The 25547-nt window shown below is 38.1% G+C and overlaps 1 protein-coding gene across 4 annotated transcripts in view; it reads left to right on the top strand.

Moving 5' to 3' along the window:
* Positions 1 to 25188, top strand: part of ACBD5 (acyl-CoA binding domain containing 5) — a 30331-nt gene extending 5143 nt beyond the window's left edge. For 2 of the 4 annotated variants that reach the window (XM_054000736.1, XM_054000730.1), the window contains 10 exons: positions 1669 to 1780; positions 1909 to 1941; positions 12265 to 12402; positions 13131 to 13331; positions 14038 to 14144; positions 16146 to 16422; positions 17691 to 17890; positions 19420 to 19470; positions 19749 to 19858; positions 23206 to 25188. In XM_054000736.1, coding sequence (XP_053856711.1) covers positions 1669 to 1780; positions 1909 to 1941; positions 12265 to 12402; positions 13131 to 13331; positions 14038 to 14144; positions 16146 to 16422; positions 17691 to 17890; positions 19420 to 19470; positions 19749 to 19858; positions 23206 to 23218 — 1242 coding nt within the window. In that variant the 3' untranslated portion in view covers positions 23219 to 25188. The remainder of the gene's footprint in view (positions 1 to 1668; positions 1781 to 1908; positions 1942 to 12264; positions 12403 to 13130; positions 13332 to 14037; positions 14145 to 16145; positions 16423 to 17690; positions 17891 to 19419; positions 19471 to 19748; positions 19859 to 23205) is intronic. The other 2 variants (XM_054000752.1, XM_054000745.1) reach the window with 2 other exon arrangements.
* Positions 25189 to 25547: the final 359 nt, after the last annotated feature.

Here is a 25547-nt window from a genome sequence, read left to right as displayed (position 1 = left end):
TCAGATATATTGTTTTGTTATGTATTACAAATAAGTGATAGCATGAAGTGTTAACACTATGTGGTATTTCTAATTTAAAACATCACTATATATCAATTGTGTGGCATCCAAGGAAAACAGTAAATCAGGATACATAATAACTTATTTTTCATGTTGAAATTTTGAGATATTAAGCCTAGTGGCTATAATAAGCAAGCAGTTACTTTTGCTGGTGAAATTATTTTTTCTTTTTGTGCTCACCTAAAAGCTAGCAGTTAGAAAAAAATATAAGAATTGCTATAAGTAGCACAGACTACATTGAGGTCCATTTAGAATACATGAAGAACAGTAATGTGCAGACATCACAGAAATTCATGTTTGAAATAGTTTACAAAGCTGACTATAGTAATAAATACATAACAAATACAAGCCTTATTCTAGAAAAGGCTTCTTGTTTCTCTCAACATTATTGAAGTGAAAAAATCAGCAATTACAAAGTTGTTCAATCTCTGTTTCATATCCAGCTCTTTGTATCTGAGTATTTCTCCTAACAAAGACAGAATGAATTATGTACACTGAACAGATCAGAGAAGTGGCAGTGAAAATGCAGGTTGATAGAATTGTTGTCTCTTGGTATCCTTGACTGGTTTGCAAGTGCTGACTTGGTAGGTGTTAGCCAGCCTGGAGCTCCTGCTCTGTGCAGTAACTCTGCATGCTCCTGCTGCATGCTGGCATGCTTGGTGCCTTTGAGCAGCGTGTTCTGTGGCAGCGTGTACCTTCATCTATTGCTTTCTTGGTGCCCTTCAGGAGGAGGAGGTGCACTGTAGCTGTTAGTTTGCTTCAGCCTGTGTTTTTACCTATAGCTATTGCCACTTTCAAAATATGGTAACTAAAACAGTGGAGGATGAAAGAGGAACAAAGCTATTGGCAAAAAGCTTGTTTGAAAGGACTTAAACTGGAATGGGACAATAATACCATGTGCTTTAAAAATAGTATCCAACTATTGAATCTCTTCTGTTTAATTTATTCTAGACTTAAGATTTTGCATTCCTATCATATGATCAAATGTATTGTTTTGTAACTTAAAATTAAGAAATGCTCCAAATTACTTCAAGAGCAGAACTTGGTTCGTTCTTCTTCTAAGTGGGTCTTTGTGCTGTCTTTGTTTTGCTGTATTTTTTGTTTGGGCTTAGAAGGATCTAGTAGAGCACTTCTGATCTGCTCTTTACATTCCATTCAAGGTGGCAGCGTTTGACAGTACAAAGAGTCCTCTAAGATGAAAAAAGTATTTCCGTTTTATTTTCTCTATGGAAATAATGATATTTACTAACAGCAGCCTGTTGAACTTGAGATGGTTTAGTTCAAAATTGCAGAAATAATGGATTCCAAGGTCTACTAATAAATACTGTGTCAAGGCTGTGTTTTAGTGATGGCAAATGCATTAGCTCTCTCATCTTGTCTTCACCTGAAAAAAAATTAATATAATTATAAGATTCTTATTCAATAACTTAGTTTTATGTTATTTCCCTGTAATTAAAAAAAAGTTAAAAAATATCAGAATAACAAGTTTAGTGACGTAGTGAAATGTTTCTGAGTTTTGCAATAACCAGCAGTTTCTAAAATCAGTTGAAATGAATGAATGATTGAAATGCTGTTTCATAAGATGCTTCATGTCTTGAACTTGTGCAGATTCTTGAGAGTATGCCAATGACGGACAAAGTTGAAGAGTTACTACAAGTAATAGGCCCATTCTATGAAATAGTAGAAGATAAAAAGAACAGAGGATCTGACCTAACATCAGGTTCGGACAAATAACTTTCTTTGTACTACTAATAATCATTACTCAGTGGTTTTGGGGCTTGTTTTCAGTAAAATGATTTAAAAGCTAAATGTTGCATCTCTTTGTTCATTCTCTTTATTATATGGCAGTTCGAATGGAGAAAGTCTCTAAGTATTTGGAAGGTAGGAATAATAAATTATGTGTAAATCCATCATTTCCATTGTTTTGGTGCTGTAGGAACTTCCTGCTAACACTTGTGACTTCTGGGCTTGCCACCTCATTAGGCTGGGTTTTTATTTATTTTACCTTTGAGATGATTAGGTCCAGGAAGCTGCATGTTTAGTCCTCGTTGACGGGCTTTTTGAGCTGCTGAAGAAAGCCTGAAGAAAGGAGAGTATTTAAAACAAAACAACTACAAAACTACTCTCCCAATCAAATCTAGCTTTTTAAATCATGACTTCTCAAATTTTCTAAAGCTCAAGTTCATGAAGGGAATATTTAAACATTTTAAATTACTGACAGGTGGCAAACCTAGTGGTATCACATCTGCATAAAAATCAGTGTGTTGATCTTTATTTAGCAATACCATTGTGAGAATGTTTTGATCATACCAGTTATTATGTTACAGATAATGTGTTCATAAGACTGTTGTAAAAGCCTTACAGTTGTTTAAATCTGGCTTAAAATGACATTTAAAAACTGAAAAGCAGCAGAGCAAAACTTGAAACTTTTAAAAACTAAATCCATTGCACAAATAAATTGGTTAATGTTTTTAAGAAGCATGAGTCAACTGGTTGTTGCCTTTTGTATGTGGCTTTTTTTCCCCTGCCTTAAAGGAATGTGGTTTATTATCAAGCCTCAGAGAAACAGAAATAATTTTCCATTGTTTTGGGGAAAAATAGTGGTAGAAATTTTTACATGGCCATTTGAAAGTGGGTGTAACTTTTTTCTCAACTGAAGTTGTGTATACTTCATGTGTGGGATGCAGTAGGTTTGCCTGACAGCTGGATTGATGGGTGGGTAAGAGTATCAGTAGATTCAGGTCAGTGATCTGTGTAATAAGGATTTACTTGGACTTGGTGTCTGTGGCACAGTGCCAGAAGCCACTTCTTTAAAAAATGACTTGAGTAGATACACAGAGAAGCATGGAAGTTAAACTGTACCTGTTTCCATAACAAATCTAGCACGCTTATTTTTTAAAGAGGCAGTTTAAGTATAAGGCAGTGTAAGTTAAACAGAACAGCAAATTTCAGCTTTACCTTGTTCTGTCATGGTTGCAATAATTCTGGTGCTATGTCATCATTCATACCACTTACAGGTGCAGCATCTGATTATGCCACAATAAATTAGGACAGATTTTCACAAAGTCCCTTGTATGTTACAACTTTACCATTGCATTTAAGGTTTTGAAGCCTTTCTTTGGTGCTCTTACCACTTCCCTGATTAAAAGTGAAGCTGGAAATAATTATTGTTGTTTACAGTACAGATATCAAAACATTTTGCAGAAGTATAGAAGCATGATTACCTTCAGTCTTTCAGATGCACACTAAAGAATAGAACCAATGGGCCCAAAATTTGTCTGAGATGATGTAGACACTAGTAACAATACTGTTAAAAATTGACACACGGTTATGTTTTGATTGTGTGAGTTTATCTAGTCTTGTTTCTTTCCTCACCCCCAAACCCCTACAGTCTGTAAATTCTGTTGTGCAAGGTATGTTTTTCAGGGGCAGGCAATTGATACGTTCTGAAAACCAGGACCCTTCTCTTGACTACCTGGCTTCATACTGTACCCCATCTTCTGGTCCATTCTGTTTTGAGTTTGCCTTCCATTCTTCCATCAAACTTTAATCTGTATGCAGATCATTATCTAATTGTTTAGGAATTGTATGCCACTGCCCCAAAATTAACAGTTTCTTGAATTAGTGGAAGAGAATTGTCTGTAAACTCAGTGTACATCAGTCATGGCTTGTGTATTGTCTCTAGCAGATTGGCCCCAACAAAAAAAGTATAATTGCATTTCTAGTCTTTGTGGTTTCTTTGAAAATGTTAAATACAAACCATTGAAATGCCTTTCTGAATCAATGAAGTCTGTGGGTCCTTAATAAAGAACACAAAAGTCTGACGTGCCAGCATTGAAGTAAATGACTTGTAACATCTACTAGAAAACAAGGACAAACTTACTGGATCCATGGGTTACAAATACCCAGACTTGAATGTGATGGTAAAGAAAGAAAAATAGAGAATTCACTCCAATAGGCTGAGCAAATCTAAGAGTTATTTTGAAAGCATATGAACTGGGTAGCGTTTGGAAAGGTCACCCTGCAGCTTTGTGAGAAGCTTGACTTCTCTGGAAAGCTGTGTCAGTAGTGTCTGACAGGTATGAAGTGTTTCTTTACAGACAAAGTCATTGACAAATTATTTTTGGGTATGTGATATACTGGACATCAAAAAAGAAAGTGGGCTCTTAGCTGACATAGCACTGCAGAAGGGAAGAGGTAACTCTTGCAGCATTATAGAAAGACTCTTGTCTGTAGCTGCTGGAAGAATAGAGGGACACATCAGGTGGATAGGTGCTTTAGAAGAGTAGCATTTTAACTTTTTTGAACTTGTTAGTAAATGCACAAGAAGTCTGATGTCTAAGTCAGTGTTAAAAAGGCAAAGAAACTTCAAAACACCATTGCTCAGTAAATGTGAATTTTTTAGAATTCAAGCTTTCTTGTTTTATAATAGCTGAAGAAGCCAAAGGTGGGCTAGGATTGGCACCTAGTGATCTGATAGAGGGTGGAAAATATTGAGAGTTTCAGAACCAGTTCATTCTTCAGAATGTTTCCCTGACAATGTTTGTGGATTTTCTTTTTCGGAATGAGAGTAAATCTAAAAGGGGAGCAAGGAAATCCCTATCTGACAGACTCCCACAGTAAGTTAAGGAGTCTGAACAACTAAGCAAAGTATCTGGAAATTGTTTACAGGTTGTTCAGTAGGATTTTTCTGTATAATCTTTCTGCTTTGTGAAATGGCATTTAATCTGTTCTAAAATCCTACCAAATAAAGATGACCCTTTGCCTGCATGCTGAGTAGTAATGGTGTTAGTAAACCTTTGTGAAAACCAAATTTGCCTCCAGTAACAAGAAGTTAGGTACTGCAGAGGCTGTAGGTAGTTTCAGCATTATACTCTTATACCTTGACTTCCTAAGGACCGTTTCTCTCCCAAAAGCTTTTCTCCCAGCTGTGTTGCAGTTGCACCAGATGAAGGTCTGCTGAAGCAAGGTGCTGTGTAGTGCTGCATATGCTGGTTTGGGGCAGTGCTGATGGCAGCACAGGCTGTTAAGGAGGAACCCGTGCAGGGCACTGCTTGTGTGAATGGCAGAACTGGCCCAGCTCACAAGTAGACACAGCTGTTTAACAATTTGCTTGGTGTCTTCTTGCATTCGATATGGGAGCTAGGTTTAGAAGACAATACTCAATGAGGTCTGTGTGCTTTTAGAACAAGCAAATACGTGTAAACATTTGTATTTCAAAGGCAGTAGTTAGTACAGGAGCAGCTTTGAAAAAAGTGAGCCTGTTCCTAATTACTATTTTTCAGGTAGAAATACTTTTCTTGCTCTTAAAATACAGTATCTTTTCCAACTGTGTTTCTTTAGATGGAGTATGAGTAGTTTATCTGTTCAAATAGTTTTGTTTTCTCAAAGACCTTCTCAGGTTGTTTTCAGTATCTTTGCTTTCTAGTGGGGCATTTGGTGGCTCTTTCTGCTCGTGTGTGAGCCTTTGCTCTGAAACACCCTCTGTTTCATAAGCTCACTTTTTCATGGCTCTTTGTCTCCAAAGGTACTTGCTTAACAGATTTCCTTCCCTTTCCTTCCACCTTTCTTCACTAGGATTTTTACAGAACTCAATGTTGGTGAATCTTAGTCATTCATAAGAAGGGGAAAAAGAGCTAAAATCCGTATTACTCCGAACTGCAGTGCTTTATTAGGTTCTGTTAGTGGCTGCACCACAGTGAGGAGTTGTATTGAGGCAGGAGGAGCTGCTGGGTGTGTGGGTGAGTGAGGTTTTTAAAATCCCATCCTTCAAACTTTTCTCCCCTTCTATTTTCCAGTTATAAATTAACAGGTATAATCAAGGTTATAAATTATGTTCAGAAAGGCTAGCGTGAAACTTACTATACAAACATTTTTTGTTAAAATCTCAGTAGTTCAGCCTTCAGAATTGTCTAGAACATTCTCTTCAGCATTTGCTGCAGAATGGGATTATTAGAGAAGATTAAGGGCAAGTGCCAGTCAGTGGAGAGTCTCAGTGAGATGTGAGATGTGGAATCAGTGACTCAACAAGCCATGGCTTGTCCTGTTGCAATCTATACCCGCTTCGCACTTTGCACACCAAATCTCAGCCTCCTTTGTGAACTCTACTTCAAGCTGATGGCTTTATGTCAGTGCTGTCTAACAGTGCTGGAAACAGGGCAGAGCATCAGTGTAGCTCTAAGCCTGAGTATTTCAACAGCTCCCCTGTCATACAGAGTGATCAGAAAATATATTGCCACAGGGTGAGCAGCAAAGTATCCAAATGGGAAAATGTAAAATAAAAAATTGATTCTTTGTAAGTGGAGGGAGCTATGAGATGTTTTCTTCCATGGAAAGAAAAGCCTGTCTGTATTGTGATTCATGCTGGTTTGAGTCAACAGTAACAGTTTTGGTGCATAATTGGTTGTTGAATTTGGATTTTTTTCCTTCCAGCCAGACAAGATTTCCCTACAAAAGGGAAAGTAATTGCAAAAGCTCTTAAGGTTTCATAATTTAGGAGATGTACCCGCTTGCCAGATAATTCTGGTGTCTTTTATTTAGCTGTCTTACTGTAGTTAAGAACTTGTGATGAAAGAACTGGAATCTGTATTTCTCAGAGCTCTGTTCTACAAAGACAAGCTACAAAGAAGCAGTGGCTGGAGGTGTGGGAGGCTGGGGAAGGACAGATACAAGTTGTCATATCTTGATTGCTCTCAGAAAAGTACCCAGTGGACACAGACTGGTGTTTCGTGTTTAACTTTGTGTAGCAAAAATAATTAATTGTAGCCTTTAAGATGCATAGAAAAGTCATTTGTTTTAGCTCTGAGGCTGTGTTTGATACGGGCTTTGTAAAAGGCAGTTCAGATGATAGGCTTGGAGCAGACGGCAGGAGAATATGACTTTAATGTTATTTCATTTTTGTTTTTTTTCTGGTACAGGGCAAAACAATTTTTGATTGCTACAATTCAAGGCTACAATGTGCAACTCAGCTATGTGGCCTTGTGTTGTTTTCAAGCATAATTCAGTTTCCTTTATGGGATTCTGAGTTCACTGTGCCCACATTTTGTATTTTCTGGGACAAAACTCAAGAGTGTAATAATGCTCCTTCCTAGCTGTCATGCAAAGTGAAAGTTCCAAATGATGACTTTATCTTTTCTGCACAGAAAAGAGCTTAGCAAGTTTTGCTCCTCCAAGAGGCAAGTAGTACAGGGCTTCCTGACATCCTGGATCCTGGAATGATGTTACTGTGCTTTCAAGTTACAACATCTAAGAAGCAGCTGTTCTTTACCTTCATTCTCACACGTTGGCTGAGGTGCTGACAGCAAGCTGGCAAAGCCTGGATCCGTTGGTCTTGCTGGACACGTGCCGTGTAACCGAGCTGTGTGTGCTTGGTGGCCCTGGACACCCGGGGGCCTCTGTGGAGCTACCTGCCAGTGCTGGGAATGCCTGTGGGGCAGCTGCTGTTCTGCCTGGGCTTCTCTCTGCCAGGAAATCCCAGGCATGTTGTCTCTACTGCAGAAGGCTGAGGAGCATCAGGGAGGAGGGAAATGTATCCAAGTCAACCCCAAAACTTGGTATCCTTGTTTATATGGCACATGCTCTGAAAATCCTTGGGAAAAGATACTGGCAATATGGATGGAGATGAGAAACTCCTTAGATATGGAAAAGTGTAAAAGTCTGGAATGACTAGTCAGTAATCCTAAATACTGTACTTGCAAGTTAATATGAATGTCTGAGAAGTTGCTGTTTTCTGTGTTTGTTCTTATCCACAGACTATTGTTTTAATGTTTATTAATGGTAAATAAAGATGTGAGTATTGTTGATTAATTTTTTTAAATTAAATACAGAAGCATCTCTTGGAGTGTAACAGCTTGAAAAGCACGTAAGCAGAGAGAGGAATGCTGGCAAAACAAGGCTGTAGTCTTTTGGAGTATATTAAAAGAAAAATAAAAATGAGGAGAGGCTTTTTCTGTTATAGTAAAGTTTAGGAGGACTAAACCAGACTAAAAAAAAGGAAAACTATGTAGAGGAAGATGTGACTGCCCCGATGTGTGAATTAGGGTGTACATTTGTCAGAGAACTTGCACTTAATGCACTTAAATTTAAAAGAAATAAAACCATGGTAGTTAAAGTAAAGACTTTTAGATTTTTCAGTCTGTATTTCTGACAGACTCTTCTAAAATCTCTTCTTATTTGTGATAGCTGCTTGTTTGACTAGTGTAGAACAGATGTTACAGAGCAGGCTGGGCCCTCAGAAATTTGTCTTTGCAAAGAAGAAAATATCTTTTTAGTATAGTGATATAGATGTCTTTTTAATAGTGTCCTACATTAAAAAGAATGCAAGAAAATGAGGGAATAGAAACTCTTGTTCTAGCTGAAGAGCTTATTGCTCCCAGATGCTTGCATGTACCCCTCATGTCTCATGCAGGCACCACTCCTTGCAGTATTTGGTACATCAGTTTCAAAATTAGGTGGGGATTTGTGTAACCAGGTGTATTGGAAATGGCAGAACATGGTTGCACAAACTTGGAATTGAAGTAGGGAGCCTTCTTGGATCAGTAATAAGCATGAGACATCAAGGGGTGATGGCTAGAAAATAATTACTGTTACCTGATGATGAAAACAACTTTGTACAGCATATAGACTCCTTGAGACTTAACATAAACACGTGTGCAGGGAGATCCCTACACAAGGTGATACAAGTGTAGGTCATGGAAATAATCTTCTAGTGGTTAAGATTTTCCTGCTATTGAGCAGATAATAAAGTTATGTATTTCATGAAAACATGTAATTTTTATTAAACAGTGAGGGTATACACAGCTAGCTAAATGTTTTATCATGTCTTTCATGTGCTGTTGCAGACTGGTTCCTGATCACTGGTATTTTCAAAGCATGTGAGAGGCTGTGGAACTTGTGTGAGGATGATACTATGGTGTACTGGGCTAACCATCAGTACAGCTCCAGCAGTGCATATTAATTTTATATAAGAATTACACGGCTGTTCATAGAACAAAAATACAAGGCATTTGAGAAAAACCTGCTAGGCAAGGTTCTCTTTGTCAAATGACCTTCAAGCTGGGGCAGATCTACAGAGGCATTTAAGCTCTGAACTCCCATCTGGGTAAAAAAAATGGCCTCAAAATATGTGAAGAGTTAAAAATCACATACATACAAGTAAGTATGTAATCACATACTTACTTTTGAGAAACTTAGCCCCATTATGCAGGTCATTGAGGAGAATTGTAGTGATGCCTTTAAAGAAATATATTTAGAATGGCTTGTAGAAAATCCCTTAACAGAGCTGATATGAGAAAATAAACATCTGGTGAAAGCTTGTAGAGAAGCTGCATGTTTGTTCTTTGTTCTTCACATCCTTTCCATCTTGCTTTTTTTTTTTTTTTTTTTTTTTTTGTCAAATCTTTCTTTGTAAAAATTTTAAGTTGTTACTGTTATACAGCTCCTACTGTTTAGCATTAAAAACCCCAAATTCACACCCCAGGCTTTTACAGAATAGAATTCCTTCTATGGCTAAAAAGCAGTACAGCTTTGATTTAAAAAATTGTCACAAATCTCGCAGTTTGATGTTGTATGTAGTGAGATGAAAATAATAAACCAAGAGGAATTCTACAGTATCTAAAGTAGGGCAACAGAAAAAGCTTCTAACATTTTTCCGTGCAGTTGAAGTGAGTAGATGAAATAAAGGGTTGAGGGGTGGCTGGATGGGATTAGCACAAACCAAGTAAGGTTTTAAAAGCTTGCTTAACTTGTGTCATTCGCACTGAGAATATACATTCCTCAGGGAACAGCCATTAACCTACTGGCAGGGGATGTAGATGCTAGCTGGCTCTGCTTAGTCTTTAAACCTGTCATCCTCAGGATTAAGCTGATGATTGACCATCATGTCTGGTTCCTTAGCAGATACTCAGAGCAACGAGAATGGCAGCCAACTGTGGGTTTACCTTGTAGTAAAAGCAACTGGGGATGGACCTGATGAGGATAGCAGTGTAAGGGTTCTGAGGAAAAGCACACAATTAGGCCTGGCATTTCAGGTGGCCAAACTCTGTACAGGGTTGTGTTCTTAAGAGTGTGCATCAAAGCAATGCCTCTTTATGGTCTTTGGGAACACTGTTGCTAAGAATGACTTAGTGAAAGAAATATGATCCTGATGGATTTCAGTTATTCAGGTGTCCTGTGATATGATACCATAAATCTGTAACTGTTGATACATTCTTTCAGTTCCTCCTCTTAATTTAAATATATGTGTAAGATCACTTAGAAGTTTCCCCAAATGAATAATCTCCTTACTGCAAGTAAGTGAAGAAAGAACATGCTTGAATGTTCAGAAACATTCCTTTCAAAAAGAAAGTAAGTAAATCTTAGGAAAAGCCTTATGGTGTAGCTGGGGCTTTTTGCAATATCTTGGTAGGGTGAGGAGCTTCACAGTTTTAATTCCCCTTCACAGCTCAATGTTCCTCCTGGTCTTGTCTTTCCTGTTTACTCCCACGGCAGGGTAGGACACATGGATGATTGTGTCCCAACCCCTGTGTTGTTAAAGGGAAGGGTGACGTGTGCCTTACGGTGCCAAGGGGGCTGTGTCTGTGCCTAATGCTCATAACTGCTGCCTTATCCTTCTTGTGCTGCTGCTTCTCAGAAAAACATCTTGAGAACTGGGATTCACAATTCACGAAACACACTTGTGAGAAAAAAAATGGGACTATGTTGGGATTTCTCTTTTGTGAAGCAAATTTCCATGCAAATAAGTAGTGACCTTCTGTGAGGAGAAAATGAGCAGGTGCTTATATTCTTGTGGTGTACAAGATAGACAATTGCTTTTCCAATTCTCATTTTACAATAACGTAGGGGTTTTTTAATCTTCAGATAAAGAGATGGATTAAATCAATCCAAAGCAGTGATGCAGGGTGCCCACAGAAACATTACCTTGTAATAAAACTAAGGTGAACTTAATATTTAACATATTCATTGTTACTATACAATAAGTTATTTTACCTTTTTTTTTCTTTTTTTAAAGTGCTGTGGATAAGCTTGGAAACTAGAGAAATGTGGGAAGGCTCTTCATTGGAAGATTAAAGTAGAAAAAAGCCTTAGCTTTAAATTACCATGTAGCAGAGAAAGTAGTGAAGCTGGTTTGGCAACTCCAGTGTAATTGGATATTATTTTGCAGTTTAATGTTAATCCTAAATGTGAGAATAAATCTTTCAAGGTTCTGACAAGGGAACGTAGAAATTATGCAAATGAAATGCTGTGGTGACAATTAAAACAGTCAGATTTCAGCCTTGGAGCCAACATGTAATCTGTGCAAGTGTCTCACAGAAACTGTGTCCTCTTTGTACCTTTGTACTCTGTCCTAACATAGGAGGCTTAAATGAGCATTAGGATGTATTTGACCATAACTTTTTCTACAGGAGATGGTAGATTCTTCTTTTATGTACTTCATCTTTTTAATGAATCTTTACCTTTCAGTTTTTTGTAGGGTTACAGTAAATTGTGATCATTAGAGTGATCAAAGATGTGGAAAACAAGGATTTGGTAGTTACTTTGTCTATTTCAATATTTGTTTCTTTAAATATTTATGAAAAAAATGCTCAGTGTATATATTAATTTCATCACCTTTTTCACTGAAATCAGGGAATTTATTTTCATGTGTCATTTGTCAGATAAAGATCTGTATAAACGTCATCTTACCATATTTTGCATCTGCCTAAATTACAGCAGAAGATGTGTGGAATATTGTATTTACCTTATTCAGAATTCTCTTGTTCACATACTTGAATATAATGTTTCAAGATTTGCCTCTGGACCGTGAGCAGGTTTGAAGCATTTCAGCCCAAAAGGGAAATTCTGTTAAAACAGTGATTTCTGGGTTTAAGAGAACATGCCACATGAGTCCCAGCTGCACCTGTAACCTAATTACAGTAATAGGCTTGGTCTGAGACTCCTTCTGAAAGTGGCTGCAGTCTCTTCCCTGGGGGCTGCCTCAGAGTCATTGAGAATATCTGTACCAGCATTCAGGCACTCAGTGATGGGACACAAAAGAGAAACATTAAACCAATTAATAAAGAGCTTACAGAAATAAGCTGCCATTATTTGGTACATCTTCTAATATGGACCTACTTTTGTGGAACTGTGACTGATCGTTTTGGGGGTGGTAGTGGTGGTGTATGTTTCCTTTAAAATAAATCTTTTTATCTTTGCTTTTTTTCTTAGACCTTAGTAATGTTATGAATTCCACTCCAAATATAAAAGTTGTAAATGGAAAAGCTGAAAGCAGTGATAGTGGAGCAGAATCAGAAGAAGAAGGGCTTCGTGAAGAGGAAGAAAAAGAAGTGCAGATAAATGGAAAGGGTAAGTTTTCTGGACCAGTGTGTGTCCCAGAGTTGTTCTTAGCCACCTAAGTGGCAGAAAAGACCAAAGTAGCATGAATGCTTTTTCAAGGGAATTAGATGGAATTACATGTGAATGTATATGTGAAAGATGCCTGTGTTTCAACCTAGGCTGTAAGAATTAAAACTAGTACGAATTTGCAAGCTATGCCATATGATTTTTGACTTGCCTAGCAAGTTCTGTCAAAAGGTTTTCTAAATATCTATACTCTGCATTGTTTTGGGTTTTGTTGCCAGTGCTGTTCTGTAAGAGCTATGAATGACTACGTGGCCTGTAAGAGTAGAATTGAAAATTACTGTTTTTTCTTCAGAGAAAATAAAACAGAACTTTAAGTAAGATTCATTTAGAGGGTCCATAAAGAACTGGATGCTGAAATAACAGCATCTAGTGAAACCCAAATGAAATAACATATTTAGAATTCTATACACATGTCCTCCAAGGACATTAGGATTATTATTTAGTTTAGAAGAGACACCTACTTAGGATTTACTTACTTATGTTTTAAGTATCTGCTGTTTGTGCTTTTTACAAGAACAGAACAATCCAGACAAATGGGAATATAGGAGCATTTTTTGTTCTGCAGATACATTACACATACAGTCCATTAGTAAGCTAGGTGCTTGAAAAAATATGGTTGGAGCTATTAGGTATAGAGCTTTCTCTTTGCAAAGTTTTCTTTTCTTTTACAGATTATAAGAATGTGAAACCTGAAACAGCAGCTGCTAAGGATTTGGAAGGTATTGTTAGTAATGGCTGTTACAAAGACAGATTTATCCCAGATATGCAGAATGGCATCCAGACCAAATCTGCCTTGAATGGCTTGAACCCAGAGGAAGAAACAAATAAAATGGAGCCAAGCCTAGAAATAGCTCAGAACGCTGCTCACCAAGGTATTGTCCTTCCAAGACCATGTTTTCATTTGCACATGTTTTTAATGAAAAATATTCTTTTCTTGAAAGCTTAATCCCAGGATTCAGAGACTAGCAATAGTGTCTTTCAGTTGCAGAAATCTGAAGACAGAATACTAAAACAAAGTAATTAATTCCAGTTAAAAATAAGGCTTTCTTTCAGTATCTCTTACAGAAAGAGAAAGGAATTCAGAGACAAGAGAGGCCTAAACCCACAGAAATATAAGTGTTTTCTTGTAATATCATTATGCTACCTATGCAGATACTATTTGCCTTTGAAAGTGAATTTGTAGTTAAACAAAAATCACCTATATCTGGTTTAACATTCTGAAAAGCTGAACATTTTATAAATGCCAGTTCATTGAAACTGGGATCTGAATTTATATTTTTAATACTAACATAACTTTAGGCAAAACTGCTTTATACTGAGCTTAGGAAGGAGAGCATAATGAAAAAGGCAAAATTAAAATTATGAAGTATACTTTTCCTACTAGTAAAGATTTTCTAAATTCCTAAATTAACAGAACATCTTTATTCAGAATCGGAAGTTTAGAATGACAGTTGTAGATAGAAGGGTCATGAATTGATGCTCACCTACACATTTTAAGTCATTGCCCTAGTCTTTGCCAGGGTTGGCTCAACTGGCTGACATTTACAAACCATGTGTGCTATCCCTCTTTCCCTGCAGGTGCAAGTGAAGAGAATACTGAAGAGATCTCAGCAGCTCAGCACTTAACCAGTGATTCAGACAGTGAAGTTTATTGTGACTCTATGGAGCAGCTTGGACTAGAAGAGGTAGGGGTTTAGTATTCATGGGTGTATTTGAAGCTGGTATGCTGCTTATTTTTTAATAGGTTCCTCTCAATCAAGTGAACATGGATATGCAGAGGTGAATGATGTGGCTCATGCATGCTGTTCTTCTGTTTGGACTAGAGGGGTTCGCTCCTTTCATTGCCAGCATTTTACAACTTGGTTACTGCTAAACTAAAAGCCTTGAAGCCCTCAGAGAATTTATGTGTGGAGAAGGCTTCAAAAACAACAGTACAAAGAAACAATTGTCAAAAAAGGAAAAACAGTATAAAGAAACTAAGGTCTGTGTCCACAAATTAATGTAGGGTCTTATAACATGTAGGGACCAGAATTCAGCTATTTTTAACAAATGGGAAGTATCTTCGTAACAGTTCACTTTTTGCTTGCCTGTTTTCTGGCCTGATGACTTCTGCATTTGTTTCTTAGAATAAATAAAGAATAAGTGTTAGCAGGTGGCATGTAGGCCAGTGCCTGCAAGTGGCCTAGGTCTAAAGAAGTGGGGGATTACAAGAATTTCTGTGTTCTCTTGTATTCTCTTCAGTCAAAATGTACACCTCTGACTTCCCTATAAAAGGTGAGCACCAACTGTGGTGCCATAGTTTTGACTGGATTTGTGCTCCTGCTGATTACTGCTCATAACTGTAATCTTTGTTGGCTTTCTGGCCTAGATCTCCTTCAGAGGCCCAGGTTAAGTGTGGGTTTTGTAGGTTGTACTCAGAAACCTAATTTCTGGATTCTGGAGAGAAATGTGTGAATGGTGCCTGAAATCAGAAAGGCCAGAAGCAGTCAAATATTGCATCATTCTCCTGTCTGGCTTTTTCCTGAGTATGTAGGGAATTCATTTTAACAAATCAAAATTCTGCGCAGTAATGAAGCATGTTGGGAAATGTAATTTGATGGAAGTGCTGCAAGCTGTCTTATCTAGCTGATTTCCCAACCTTGTATATTGTTCAAGCTTGTTTGAGATTCTTTAATTGAAGTGGGTGGATAATTTGTCAGAGTTTCCCAACGTACATGAGAAAAGTTCTAGTTTTGCACAAAATAACAAATGTTTAGGTATATGTAAAGAAATACACAGGTAGAACCACAGGTCAATCAGTTCAAACTAGAAGAGGTTCACTTAAAGAAATAAATACTGCTGTTTCTTGGAAAAGATGTAGCCAGCAGTCTGTCCTTCAGTTCTGATGATCCAGAACTGCTGTTTTACAAATTTGGGCAGCAGTTTCCATTTCACTGCCCCTCCTTTTGGTTATTTTGACTTCTCCATGAAGTTCTTTTTTGGCTGACTGAAGTCCCCAGTCTGCTTCAGCATATCCTTGTGCAAAGGCCTGTCCTTGCCCTTTGGCAAGGGCTGCTTGAACCACCCACCAAGACAACCCCAGTGCAAAACCTGAAGAGCACCTGTGTCATCCTTTTTTACTGTCTTCCTGCAGTACCACCAGTTTTGTGTGAGAAGTTGATAGAATACTCTACCTTTCCTTTGTTTGGTGTGAAGTGCAGGTGCAGCCAAGCTGTTTGGAGCAGACCGATGATAAGCTGCGTGCTCTCTTTGCTCTGAGTGCAAACACTGCATGCCCAGGGCTGCTGACAGCATGGGCCTTCTGACATGGCTCCCAAATTCAAGGGAAGAGGCTGTTTCACTGTCTAGGAAGCAAAGCCAGTTTTACAGGGGAAAATGGAATGGTTTTAGACGTTAATGTTCTATTTTAGTAGTTATTGAGTATTAGTGTATGTTGGAAATGTCTAAAGAAATTCCTGTGGTATCAACTATTGTGAGATTTGCCTGAAATGCCTTCTCAATCTGGAAATAACACTTAGACAATTCTAAGAATATTCTACAGGAAAACAACTGCTCCCCTTAAAAGAGGTCTTAATTCTGGGCAAAGTATTTTCTTAATGTGAAAGTAAAGATGATATTTTTTTCCTTTTTAATGTTTAACTGTCATATTTTACAGAATTTACTTACTTGCTCATGTTAATTTGTAGCCCTTGGAGATCATCACATCAGCTAAAGGATCTTTAAAGCATTCATCCCATTTCCTGGATGTAAATCACAGTCCTCTGTTAGAAAATACGGATTTTCCAAGGCGCACTTGCATGACTTACGGGAATCTCCAACCTGGAAATACTGGAGAGGGAGTAGCTGAAGAACAAGGTGAAGTCAAATGTGGAGGAGAAGATGGCAAAGCCAGTAATGGGGGTCCTCACAAGGAGAAAAAAGGTGGAGAAAAAGCAGATTTCTACAGTGTCAGAAGAGGAAGAGGTACTGTGACCCTGGATTTGTGTTTCCCACTCTTCTCACTGCCATAAATTACTGGTGTCTGAGAAGCACCTGTCAGCACTGTCCAGTGGGACAGTCATGTGTATAGTGCTCCTGCTCATCACAATAAAAATAGATAACAAAATGGCTATTACAGTGGGTAACTTATACTCCAGCTGCTGCTTATGGCACTTGGGTTTTTGGAAATGTAATCCTTAAAACCAATCTGTGTCTGAGAGGAGTTTCTTTAGAAGTTACATACTTATTGTTAAATACATATGCATTTATATCTCTGTGGTGGTTTATTTGAAACCATGGAATGCCATGGAAAGATACCAGTGACATGTTGTTTTGTATGTAATTGGAATGTTAGCCACACCTTTGAGTGATTCTGATACTATCCATTATGATTCTTAAAACTTAATGGTTCTTAATCACACAATAGCCCAGATGTTCAGTTTATGTTGGACCTCTGTGCTTTTAAATTCTGTAACACTTCTAATAGCGTCAGCTACGAGCAACACCATATTCCAGTGGTATGATCTGTAAAGTTAAGGATAAAATCAGTTTTACCATATTCCAGTGGTATGATCTGTAAAGTTAAGGATAAAATCAGTTTTTCTTGTAAAACCAAAAAAAGGCAGAAAGTGTTTTATTTATATATAGCATCTTTTTTATGTAGCACCTATAAGTAATCAGATGGAAGAACTAAAAAGAAAATCCAAATAAAACATTTATGTTGAAAACTATTATGAAGAACATACTATAGTTAACCATCCCTTCTCCTCTCTGTTGTTTTACTGAAGTTTGCTACTTACAAGGAGAAACATGACAGGCTAGTTAGTGGTAGTCATATCTAGTTCAAGGGAGTATTGTCGATTTCAAATAATTATCTTTTCTCATCACTGTATTCCAGTGATCTTTGTTTTCTAGCTGGAGACTTTGCCAAACTTTAAAACACATACTAAGACAGATCTTACTTTTTGCTAGGGCAGAATTTACTGCTGAACTTGACTGGTTGTGTGCTAATAGCTTTTTGTAAATGTTCTTGCAGTTCTAGGACTTTGAATGATACTGTCACACTAAGGCTGTAGGGAAACATCTCAGATGACATTTCAGTGACCTCACAGTGCTGCTGAACTGTCTGAATATAGCCTGTGACGAGGAGTACACAGGTGTGGGTGAAAACTGAGGAAGAAAACTGAACTGTTAAATACTTTCAGTAGATCTGTAGCCCATTTTGTGTTTCTGTTTTTCCTCCCTCACAACAGGGCATAGACTTCAGCCTTTAGGAGATGGTTCCCAGGGTGGCCAGATGGGCAGTGGAGGGGATGGTGAGCGCTGGGGCTCCGACAGAGGCCCCCAGGGAAGCCTCAATGAGCAGATTGCAGTGGTGCTGATGCGGCTGCAGGAGGACATGCAGAATGTCCTGCAGAGGCTGCATATGCTGGAGGCTGTTGCAGCATCACAGGTACTATTCTTTGGAGTTATTTCATCACCTTTTATTAAATGTCCTTGGATATTTTTGTGCTTTTTCAGATTAAAATTTTTGACAATATTTTCTTAAACTGTAAAGACATTTCAGTCACATTCTGTAGTTGAGTCCAACTTAAAATTCCTATTGGTACCTACTCTAAGGAGCACAATTCATAACTCTGATACATGTAAGCAAAAACATGCATTTTTTACCTAGAAATTAACCATATGTTATTTCACTGATGTCTGATCAAACTGATCTTGGCCGTAGTTATTGATACACATTACTTGAGTTATATGGAGACTCCACAGTTAATGTTATTAGTGCATGATCCCAGAGAATTCAAAGCATTTTCAAAGAAAGAAATTATCTTAATCTTTCAGATGGTAAATGTTCACAGGCAGAACTTCAGATTTCATTTTCCAGATAGCAAAAGACTTGATTGTTCATAGCTTTCTTTCCTCGTGAAGTAATCCAGCTTTATTGGAATTGTACATCACATCCTCTTCCAGCCAATAGAACTCTTAAGCAAGTGTAGATGTTATTGATACACTGTTTTATTTTTCTTTCTGTTTCAGTAGAACACTTTGTGAATATAGGTGAACCAGTAACCTGAAAATGTTTGGTTTTGTTTGACTTGCTGATATATTTTGATCTGCATGAGAATGAGCAAGCTGTACAAGCAATATCCTATGGGATGCACATACTCCAAATCTAAGGCAGCCATAGAAAAGGATTTATTAAAACCATACTTTTGCTGCATCACAGATATTCAAGAATCTAATGTTTGGTTAAATACAGATTCATTTTCTATCTTTGCGTGAGCAATATAAGTATTAAAAGATTCTTCCCCAGCAGTTCATGCTGTGCTTGCTGTGCTTACCTAAGGAGAAACAGAAGCTTCTGTTTCATGTTTACCTAAATTAAGAAAGACCTAGAAAACCAGCTGCTTTGCTTTTGTGGAAGCACCGCAATAGTGTATGGGAATAGTCTTGAAAAGATTCTGATAATTCCATTTTCAGGATTGCCTGGAAGAAATGGAATGGAGTATTCTCTTTCCTGTATGTTGTTAGACATGCCTGTAGCTGTAGCCCAGGGCAAACTAAAACAGTGGTTTTGACCTTAGTATAGACTGGTGTTGAGACATGCAAGCAGGCAAATTAAGCTGCTGTGATTTCTGCTCTGGGTTGGAACTGGGACTAGACCAGATCTGAGAAAGTTGCAATGACAAGTTGAGCAGGGGAGCCTTCAAAAACTGTAAAGAGGTCCAGTAAGTGACACTGATTCATTTTCTAAGACACAGAGAAGTGATAAAATTACTATAACGAGCAGTGGAAACATGAGAGGTAAGTTAGCAGCTATGTGGGGTCCCATGGGGTGGTTTCTGTGCATTAAACTGTGATATATACAGATTGCAAAGGCATCACAATATGAAAAACCTCATATTCTTGTTTCGTGAAGAAGAAAAATTTTAATTGCAGTTTCCTTATTTTATACTTAAAAGCCTTTTTTTGTATTTAAAGGCAAAATCTGCAACACTACAGTCAAATTACCAGCACGCCTCCTCTGTCAAGGTAAAATACTGGTTTTTGATATGTAAAAAGTGTGAACTGTGAAAAAAGATTAATTTGAATATTTTATCTCTAGCTCTTGGTATGTGCTTTTTGTATTGTCTCTTCCTTGACTAGGAGGTAAAAAAAATCTGTCTGAGGAAATTACTTCATAGGTTAATCTTTTCTTACAGTCTTACTATTATTTTCTTTGGTACTGTAGCGTGTGAAGCGATGAGAAGTATACAGGTGGTATTCAATACACAGATTGCTCACTGGAATTTTTTTCTGTTTTTCCTTAGAAACCATCATGGTGGCCCTTTGAAATTTCTCCTGGTATTCTAGCTTTTGCTATTGTATGGCCATTTATTGCCCAGTGGTTGGTACATGTGTATCACCAAAGAAAGCGAAGGTAAAGATGTGCATTCAATAGAACAAATACACTGTGTGTCACCTGTTTAAACCAATAGGTAATATTATCATGTTATTTAGACAGAACAGAAAATTCTTTGCCTTGAAAGTTTGTCAGTATGAGAAAGTACTGGTTCATTTGACTTCATATGTAGTATGCTTTATATGTGGCAATTTATGTTAAATCTATGAAATGTGATGCAGGATACATAATTCTGAGCATGCACAAGTGGGTGAGGCTGGATAGCTTGGAAGTGTCTCCATAATATTCTTTGATCCTCCCAGTCCTCATATTTTCTTGAGACATTTTCACTGTTTCTAGGCTTCCTAGTCCCCTTGTGCCATGAGATTTTTTTTCCTATCATATCTGTTGTAGAGTGCTGTCACCTATATTTTACATCTACTAGTACCTTACTATGATATTTTTGTAACATCTACCTTGACTTCCTTCAGTTGAAGGGTAGTTGTACTCTGATCTTGCCTTTTCTCAGATCTCTAAGCATCAGAAGGTCAAGTGAGTGTTCTCTAGTTACTGTCTGCTTACTTCAGCCTCGCACCTGGTTCTGTTAGGTTAGTATGCTCTTGACTTTTACGTCTTTTTCCTCTGTCAGACTGCAGAGAGTTTGCATGTGTGTGGATCTTAGGAGAATTAGCTGAATTTGCTCTAGCTTTTTAAAGTTTGCTAGTTTTCATGGTATAGTTTTGTCTCCTGTGGTGAATCACAGAGAGTGGCTGAGGTTGAAGGAAGGCTCTTCAGATCATCTGGTCCAACATCCTTGCTCAGCCAGGGACACTTAGAAGCTGGTTGTCCAGGACTGTGTACAGGCAGCTTTTGATTATCTCCAAGGAGGGAAACTCCACCACCTCCCTAGGCAACCTGTGCCAGTGTTTCCTCAGAAATGCTCCAGACCTTTAACGTCTTCGTGGCCCTTTGTTGGACTCTCTCCAGTTTGTCCATGTCTCTCTTGTAGCCAGAAGTGGACAGAGCACTCCTGGTGTGGCCTCTCCAGTGCTGAATAGAGAGAAAGGATCACCTCACTCACCCTGTTGGAAGGGATAATGCAGGAAGGGATAATGTTGGAAAGGAAGCCTATAACACCACTGGCCTTTTTTGCTGGCTCATGTTCAACGTGGTGTCCACCAGGATGCCCAGATCCTTTTCTGCCAAGCTGCCTCCCAGCTGGCACATACTGATGCCTGGAGTAGTTTCTCCAAATGGTGCCAGACTAAGCACTTCCCCCTGTTGTATTTCATAAGGTTCCTGTCAGCCCTTTCCAGCCAGCTGTAGTCCCTCTGGATGGCAGCACCACCCTCTGGCATATCAGCCACTCCCGGTTTTGTGTAATTTGCAGTTTTGTTGAGGGTGCACTCTGCCTGTCATCCAGGCCATTGCTAAAGGTGTTAAACAGGATTGGCCCCAGAATCGACCCCTAGCATTCACCACTGATTACTGGCCCCCAAGTACACTCCTGTCACTGATCATTGCTTTTTGGGTCCAGCCCATGGCTTTGTAAACAATACAGCACCCACAGAGGCTGCAAATCTGCCAGGGAGCTCCCAGGCTCAGAGCTGTCAGCAGCAGCATCAGTGTTGCTGCACTGTCTGATGAAACCAGAGATTGCAGTACTAAGGCTTTCAGGCAGTTATGCACATTTTGCTAAATGGAAATTTCCTTGTCAGCAAGGACGAAGTTGGGGTGTTTTAAATCAAAACTATTTAAGTATTTTACTTGAAGCTTCTATGAACTTCAGTGTTCTGCTAATTGCTCTTGCATGGCTGTGTTCTCTCCCTCTCTCTGAACAGTGTGCTGTTCTTTAAAATCTTTTTTGATCATCTATTCTGACCTCTGTAGCACCCTCAACCCAGCCACAGATTCAGACAGAAATCAGTTTTTAGAAAAACACCCTTTCCGGCAATTTTTCTAGTATATTGCCCTAGTAATTCAGTGCTTTGATGAATAAACACATGGTACATTGCTTTTAGTTTGGATTTGACCAGCTTCAGTTTGCATCCATTGGATTTTCCTGTATCTTTATGTAGTTAACAAAGAGCCTGTAATGTATTTTCTGTGGTTACTTTTTTGCTGTCACCAGGTCATCTCATAATCTCTTGCTTAAACAAAATAACTGGAGCAACTGGAATCTCATTTTAAAATTGTTTTCCAGTCTTAGAATGATTCTTGTGGTTCATTGCCAAATGCTTCTGTTTTTCAATCTTCTGTTTGAGTTTTGGACACTAGGATTTGTACCTGTGGTAATACCAGTGTCGGTGTGAAACACAGAGATAGCATAGCCCCGTGTTTTGTTTACTCCTTCATGTATTGTTTTGAGATGAACTTCAATAACAGAAACAACTGAAAAGTTTTCTGTGTTTTTGAGCTTTTCTCTCTATTTCTGAAGTCTACTCGTAGGCAGAATTTAAGGACTATGTGCTTCTGCAGCACGTTGCTATCTGGAGTGCTATCTCCTTTAACAATGAGTAGGAAGCTGATCAAGTACACTCAGTGAGAAAACGGAATTGCAAAATGAGTCCTTTTCTCCTGTCCTGTGGCCAGTTTCAGCTTGTGCTCTTAGGCAAGGTGTGTGAGTTCTTAGGCAATAGCTGTTCACAGTGCCTGCATTGACCCTGTCTGTGTAGTTTTAGTTTTAAATTATGTGAACTGTCCCTGCAGCAGAAACCACGAGTCTGTGCTACCATGCGAAGTTCTCTCTGTGCTGCAGCTGCGGAGCCTTGACTTCTAAGCTCTTCTGCACAGTGTAGCAAATTCCATGTAACTGGTGGAGGAACAGCCTTCTGTAACCAAGAGCTTTGTGTTTAGCTCTTGTCCCTGGGCTGAGGTAGCTTAGCTCCATCCCAGCACCTCTTAACCTGTCCCCTATTCCTTTATGGGGAACTTAATGCTGAAAATCTGGGTACTCATACTGGAGCCTTCACCAAGACAGCTTGAAAACTTGAATCCTAAAGGCCTTAAACACAGATAGAAATATATTTTCATAATAGTAAAAGTTGTCTAGGTTCAGCTCATGATTTTAGAGCCCTCTAATTTTAAGTTTTATGGAGTCACGGGGAAAGCAGCTCTTAAGTGTTGCTCTGCCTGAGCCAGCACACCACTGAACCAGGGTCAGGGATTTTTCTGTGGAATTCCATCTGCAGTTCCAAATTCTTAGTGAATTTTCTACTCCTTGGTGTAAGAGGGCAAATTTTTGGCTGTCTTAAAGCCCTGTTGTGTTTTATTGGAATGGAAACCTTTCACATGTAACCTTAATTGATATGTTTGTTTAGACAAATGAAAAAGATCATCTTATATGTGAAGGTACATTAAACTAATTTATTTGTTTCCTCTTCTAGAAAACTGAACTGAGAATTCATGACTATGTTTAAGGACTTCTAGGAGAAGATGGCCCTGGAAAGCAAAGGAAGTCTGAATTCTCACAGAATCTCAGAATTTGGGATGATCTTCCTTATGTTACAGTAATATTTTGTACTACCTTTGAGCTAAATGTTTAAGGACTAATATTATTGAAACTTGAATGATTCACAGCTCTGAGGTAACAAATTAATTGAATAATTCCATCCTCAACACCGTATGAACAGTAATTATTTTGGAATGTGCTTGTGGATGGGCCTTCAGTAATTACTGGCCTTGCTGATGTCAGTTGATGAAGAGAATAACATCTCTGTAAAAGAATAAATGAAAAATATGTAAAACTGTAACTTTAACATTGAAATACTTTTATAGTCTCAAGATCCCTGCCTGTTTTTCCACAGCATTACATATTACCAGGTGAAAGCTCTAAAAAAGTATAAATTCAACACACTGTAAGCTGTTGGAAAAATATAATATAGCTCTGAGGAATTCAACTTGCTATTTTTGCTGCTAAACTAGTGTGGGGCAATTTCCATATAAACTGGTCGGAAATGAAGTTGAATCCTTCACTTATCCTGTAAAATTGTAAAGATTTGGGAATTTGTATATATCCTGAAAGTTAAAGCCATTAATAACAGGGGGACTGTCAAATACAAGTTTGGGAACAGCATGTGGTACAAGGGATCCTTGTAAAGAGGCTGCACCTTATCTTTTTAACTTTCATAACTGTATTCTTGTTGACAACAGATTATTTTAACTGAAATGCATAGTTTAGGCACAAGGTGCTTTAAAATGAGATGAAAACTAGCTCAGTAAGTCTAGCTTTAAGCTTTTAAAAAGCTCAGTGCACTGTAAGTTTTCTGTTGGCAGTTAAATTAAAGTAAGATTTAATGTATTGTGGATTTTCCCCAAGTCACATCATGATACATATCAATTCTGGTATGTCTTTCTTATCCTTCTACTTCCTCTCAGAAAAAAACCTTTTCAGCTAATTTTGGAGCTGATATTTTTCTTTTCCCCACAGAATATTTATTAACCCATATACAGATAGAGGTACAACCTTGTGAAGTTTGCTTGACAAAAGCATCCTTTACACTTAATTTTAAAATAAATTAATATATAAGTCATCTAAATCTATGGAAAATGCAAATGCACTAAAATTAGATTTAACAGAAAACTTACAGTTTGCTATGAAGAATTGTATCACAACATAATCCATGGTTAAGCTCTGAGTCTTCAAAAATTTCACCATTATTGATGTGCTTTCATTTTCCACCAGGACTACATCCTACAAATAATTTTTAAGGAAAGTTTTTTTGGTCCTTTCTGAAAATATTTTATAGTTTGGAAAACATTTTTCATATAAGCTATACTGTATAAAAATGTAATCACAGAATTTAATGTCAGTTTTACCAGAGTAATTTTAATCTTGTTTTTTAGTTATGTGAAAATTTTTTTTAGTTACATTTCCCCTCTTCTGATTTTCTTACTGTAAAGCTGAATTAAAAAAATAAAATAGCTGTAACCTCTTTGAAGACTGCTGTAACAAGCAGATGGTTTCATGTGCCAGACATGAGTTTTGGCATGAGATGTACTGAAAACTCAGGTTTGAACAAAGCTTATCCTGGAAGTTCTGCTGGGACCTGAAGCCTTTGTGCCTGAGCTTAAAATCCCTAAAGTGACTGATTTCTTGTCATAAGGGATAGAAATCATACAAGGAGGACACTTGAGCTTGAAGGCCACATGAAACCCCAGCCTCCTGAAGCAGCATGTCTTCTGCCAGGACAAACCACCCTGGAGTGCCTCCCACAGCTCAGAACCATGTCACTTGTAGGGGTCGAGCTCTTAGAGATGGGACAGACATTCCCAAAGGTACTGTTAACCTCTCCCTGAAATAAATGTAGGCTTGTACTATCCTTGTTATTTATTCATATTCCAATAAATCAATCCCTTAATATTTTGTATTTTATCTTGAATTTAATATTTCCTAAATGCTGTACACCAGATGCTGTGTATACAGGAGCCTGCTGGCTGTATCATGAAGAATCAGTCACAACCTGAAAGTTGTAACAACATCACTTGATTAACAATCCACTTGTTGTAACTCAGAACTGGGCCTATTTCAAACTTACCATAATTTGAACAGGTTTCTGGTTGGCAGGTATTTCAGCTTAAAGGTAAGGAAAATTGGTTGTTTTGTTTTCTTATCATTTGCCCAGGTGCAAAGAAACACAGTTTTGATGTGGAGGCAGTAGCATAAGCAGATGGCTGGAGCTCAGACCTGGGATACATTGCTTAAGCCTGTGCTCTCTGCAGGAAGGCT

The sequence above is a fragment of the Vidua macroura genome, chromosome 1 (assembly GCF_024509145.1).
Source record: "Vidua macroura isolate BioBank_ID:100142 chromosome 1, ASM2450914v1, whole genome shotgun sequence".
NCBI lineage: Eukaryota > Metazoa > Chordata > Aves > Passeriformes > Viduidae > Vidua > Vidua macroura.
The sequence above is the reverse complement of the archived record's forward strand: the minus strand, read 5'-3'. Positions and strand labels throughout refer to the sequence as shown.